The sequence below is a fragment of the Carassius carassius genome, chromosome 31 (genome assembly GCF_963082965.1).
Source record: "Carassius carassius chromosome 31, fCarCar2.1, whole genome shotgun sequence".
Taxonomy (NCBI): Eukaryota; Metazoa; Chordata; class Actinopteri; order Cypriniformes; family Cyprinidae; genus Carassius; species Carassius carassius.
In genome coordinates, this window is record NC_081785.1 from 1,584,612 (window position 1) to 1,588,333 (window position 3,722).

Genomic DNA, 3,722 nt, shown 5'->3' on the forward strand with positions numbered 1-3,722 from the left:
GTGTCTTCCTGATGACAACAGGATGGGTAAATCACGCAGACAGAACTTTCTCTCATCACATCTGATCTCTGCTATGTCACTGACAGCTGCCACCATTACTCGCTTTCTTCCTCTTCTCTGATCTGTCTGAGTATCATTTCCAACATCAGTTTTGACCTCTACTGCACAGCTGAATCAACTGAACCTAGAACCATAAAGTTTTCAGTACTTAAAATAAAATATATATTATTTATTAATATACTAAAATAATTTATATATATATATATATATAAATATATATTCCAGATCACCCCTAAACCATCTCGATTGGGTTCAGGTCTGGTGACTGTAGAGGCCAGGTCATCTGGCACATTAATTTAATGAAAATTAAATTAGTATCTGCATTATACTACAGCATCACTGCTATTGCAGACTTCTCTGAACGAGAAGTTACTTCTCTTATTAGTGCTGTTTTCTAGCATCATTATCACTAGTGCAAATAATAATTGTGATAATGGAGTACTGATCTAAATTACTCAAAAAATATTATCGGCATGAATGATACTTTTTTATGGAAACCTCAAGCTGTTGTGAAAACCACCCTGAACACTCGATACATTACATAACGCAGCTCAACACACCATATCCACATAACCAATCATTTCTTTAGAAATCTGCTTCAGTAATTTGCCATTTGATGATAGGTTCATCATGGTCACTTGTTACAGGGTTTGATCTTACAACATTTTGGTTTCTTTAACCATGAAGCGACATGAAAAGTTTGAAGATCCAGCACCATGAGCATGAGGCATTTATCAGCTATTTACATTCTTGATTTATTTGCTTAAAGTTGATGAGCAGATGTTTCCTGATAAAAAGGGAAGTTATTTAATTACCTCTTGAGAATCGGTTGCATCGATGAACCTGAGAAGTCTCTTTCTAAACTTATTGACATAATATAAATAAAAAGCAATGCAGTTCCAGTTGCAATTGATTAAATTCCAATTGCTCATTTAGACATTCACATATTAATATCCAGCATCACACATTCACAGAGAGCAATAATAAAGGCCTTTATTTGAATGTCTTCTCTGGAGGCACTGAAGGATAGTTCCTGGGTGTGTGTTTTTAGAGATGATCATACTTTGTCACACTAGTCTGTATCGCTAAATCTGCCCTTTGACATTTGTGATATCAGATGTGATTAATGCTTCAGTACTCTTTAATGAAGCACTCACTGTACGTCTTCAGCATTCTTTACAGTAAAGGCATAGATAGCACAGTGGACATCAATGGGACTGGTAAGCAATTCTGATGTGATAATGCTTTTAAAATCTATTTTCATGATATCTTTTAAACAGTTTTGTTTTTATGTTTTGTTTTCTTTCAGCGTAACTCTCATCCGAAGCTGTACCCCGGAGATATACTTGAGTTTCCTGGCAACAGTTACTTTTCTCATTTTGCCGTTTATTATGGTGAAAGAGACGGAGTTCCTTATGTGGCCCATTTGACCATCAGAGGTGAGTTTGTGTGATCTTTTAAAAGAATGGTTTGTTCAAAAAATGAACCAAATTCTATTCACCTACAGGTCATCTAAGATGTAGATGAGTTTGTTTTTATCAGAACTTTTTGAGAAATGTAACATTGCATCACTGTCTCACCAAAGGATGCTCTGCAGTGAATGGGTGCCGTCAGAATGAGAGTCCAAACATCTGATAAAAACATTGCAATAATCCACAAGTATTCCATAATTTCTCTCCTGATTCAGATGAGATAATTTTTTCACTGGAGAAAATGTTATTATGGATCGAGGACTTGGTATTTTAGACAGAAACAAGAAAAAAAAATGATGATGATGATGGATTTGTTTGTTAGAAACACGCATCTTTTCACTTCACAAGACATTAACTGATGGGCTCGAGTGCTGTGGATTATTGTGATGTTTTTATCAGCTGTTTGGACTCTCATTCTGACGGCACCCATTCACTGCAGAGGATCCACTTGTGAGCAAGTGATGCAATGCTACATTTCTCCAAATCTGATGAAGAAACAAATTCATCTACATCTTAGATGACATGAGCCAGCAAATTAAATCTTATTACTGTCCTCATAACATCTCTTTTCTAGATTCAGACACCAAACTCCTCCTTTTCGGCCGAGCTATAAACGCCTCTGTAAAGCTAGACCCGCTTGACGTAGTTGGGAAGAAATACAAGGTAAGAAACTACTTGGATGACAAGCATCCACCACGAGATTTCTACGTTCTCATCAAGCCGGAGATCGATGAAATCATAACGAAACCCATCACCTTTGACATCCTGTTTAACAACAGCGAACATCAGGCCACAATGTTACGATACGGGGTTAAAAAGTCAGAGCAGGTAAGACAATTCGACATAAAATATATATATTTATATTTTTTTTTGCATATTACTATTTTGGAAAACACTGATAGTCAAGAACATTTTAGTAACTTTTCTGAAAACTGTTTCCAGATTGAAAAAGTCTACTCCAAGATAGTTCCCACCTGGAAAGATTTATTTGAGAAGAAAACGATTTGAGCCACTTCTTTTGCATGAAGACGCAACACTTCAAGATCATACAAAAGCTTTTTTTTTTTTTTTTTTTACAACTTTGGTGTTAAATACAATCTTAAAAGTCTAGCTACATAATTTTTTTTTTTTTTGTAAATGTATTTGTCATCTGAATATTTTCAATTTTCAATATGTCTATGTGTCCAGAGAGTTAAAGTTTGCTTTGGACTTGCTTTAACAATTAAAAGTCAACCAGTTTATCTACATTAACTAGCAAAATGTCTCTTTCACAAAAAGTGACTTTATAATTTTTTTACGTTTTGTAGTTGGAGGGAAAAATATGCTATCTTGTGTGTTTCTGAATCATAGCTAATATATAGAATTGAGGAAATTAATTGTCTCTGGACTTTTAGATTCATGTAAATTTGATATATAAATCTGCAGATTTTCATGTGCCATGTTTCACTGCTAACTAACAATTTGTAAAACTCAGAAAGTGTTTATTAAAATGACTTCACCCAAACTTATGGGTCATTTTTGATCAATGCATTATAAAAAAAGATTCCAGTCAGTGGGTGGTGTTAACACAGTGGATAAGACACATGGCTTTGGTGTGAGAGACCTGGGTTCGAATCCACTGTGAGACACCAATGTGTCCCTGAGCAAGACACTTAACCGCTAGTTGCTCCAGAGACGTGCGACCTCTGACATATATATATATATATAGCAATTGTAAGTCCCTTTGGATAAAAGTGTCAGCTAAATGTTAAAAATCAACCTATATATACAGTACAGACCAAAAGTTTGGACACACCTTCTCATTCAAAAAGTTTTCTTTATTTTCATGACTATGAAAATTGTAGATTCACACTGAAGGCATCAAAACTATGAATTAACACATGTGGAATTATATACATAACAAAAAAGAGCGGTCCAGCTCACCCCTAAACCATCTGGATTGGGTTCAGGTCCGGTGACTGTGGAGGCCAGGTCATCTGGTGCAGCACCCCATCACTCTCCTTCTTGCTCAAATAGCCCTTGATGCCTTCAGTGTGACTCTACAATTTTCATAGTCATGAAAATAAAGAAAACTCTTTGAATGAGAAGGTGTGTCCAAACTTTTGGTCTGTACTGTATATAAAATTCTCATTAAAGTGGTCATAAATTATGCAATATAAAATTTTCCTTTCTCTTTGGCGTGTTACAAGC

General features: G+C 35.3%; 1 protein-coding gene across 1 annotated transcript; it reads left to right on the forward strand.

The window, feature by feature from the left end:
- The first annotated feature begins 1,146 nt into the window (after window positions 1-1,146).
- Window positions 1,147-3,036, forward strand: LOC132111988 (phospholipase A and acyltransferase 3-like). The gene is made up of 4 exons (XM_059519587.1): window positions 1,147-1,280; window positions 1,370-1,499; window positions 2,107-2,360; window positions 2,475-3,036. Exons 1-4 carry the CDS (start codon window positions 1,272-1,274, stop codon window positions 2,538-2,540), a joined length of 459 nt encoding a protein of 152 aa, XP_059375570.1. The 5' UTR covers window positions 1,147-1,271; the 3' UTR covers window positions 2,541-3,036.
- Window positions 3,037-3,722: the final 686 nt, after the last annotated feature.

Coding starts and splice junctions, on each gene's coding strand:
- LOC132111988 (XM_059519587.1), top strand. Junction 1,500..2,106: donor GGCCCATTTGACCATCAGAG/GTGAGTTTGTGT, acceptor TCTCTTTTCTAG/ATTCAGACACCAAACTCCTC. Junction 2,361..2,474: donor GGGTTAAAAAGTCAGAGCAG/GTAAGACAATTC, acceptor AACTGTTTCCAG/ATTGAAAAAGTCTACTCCAA.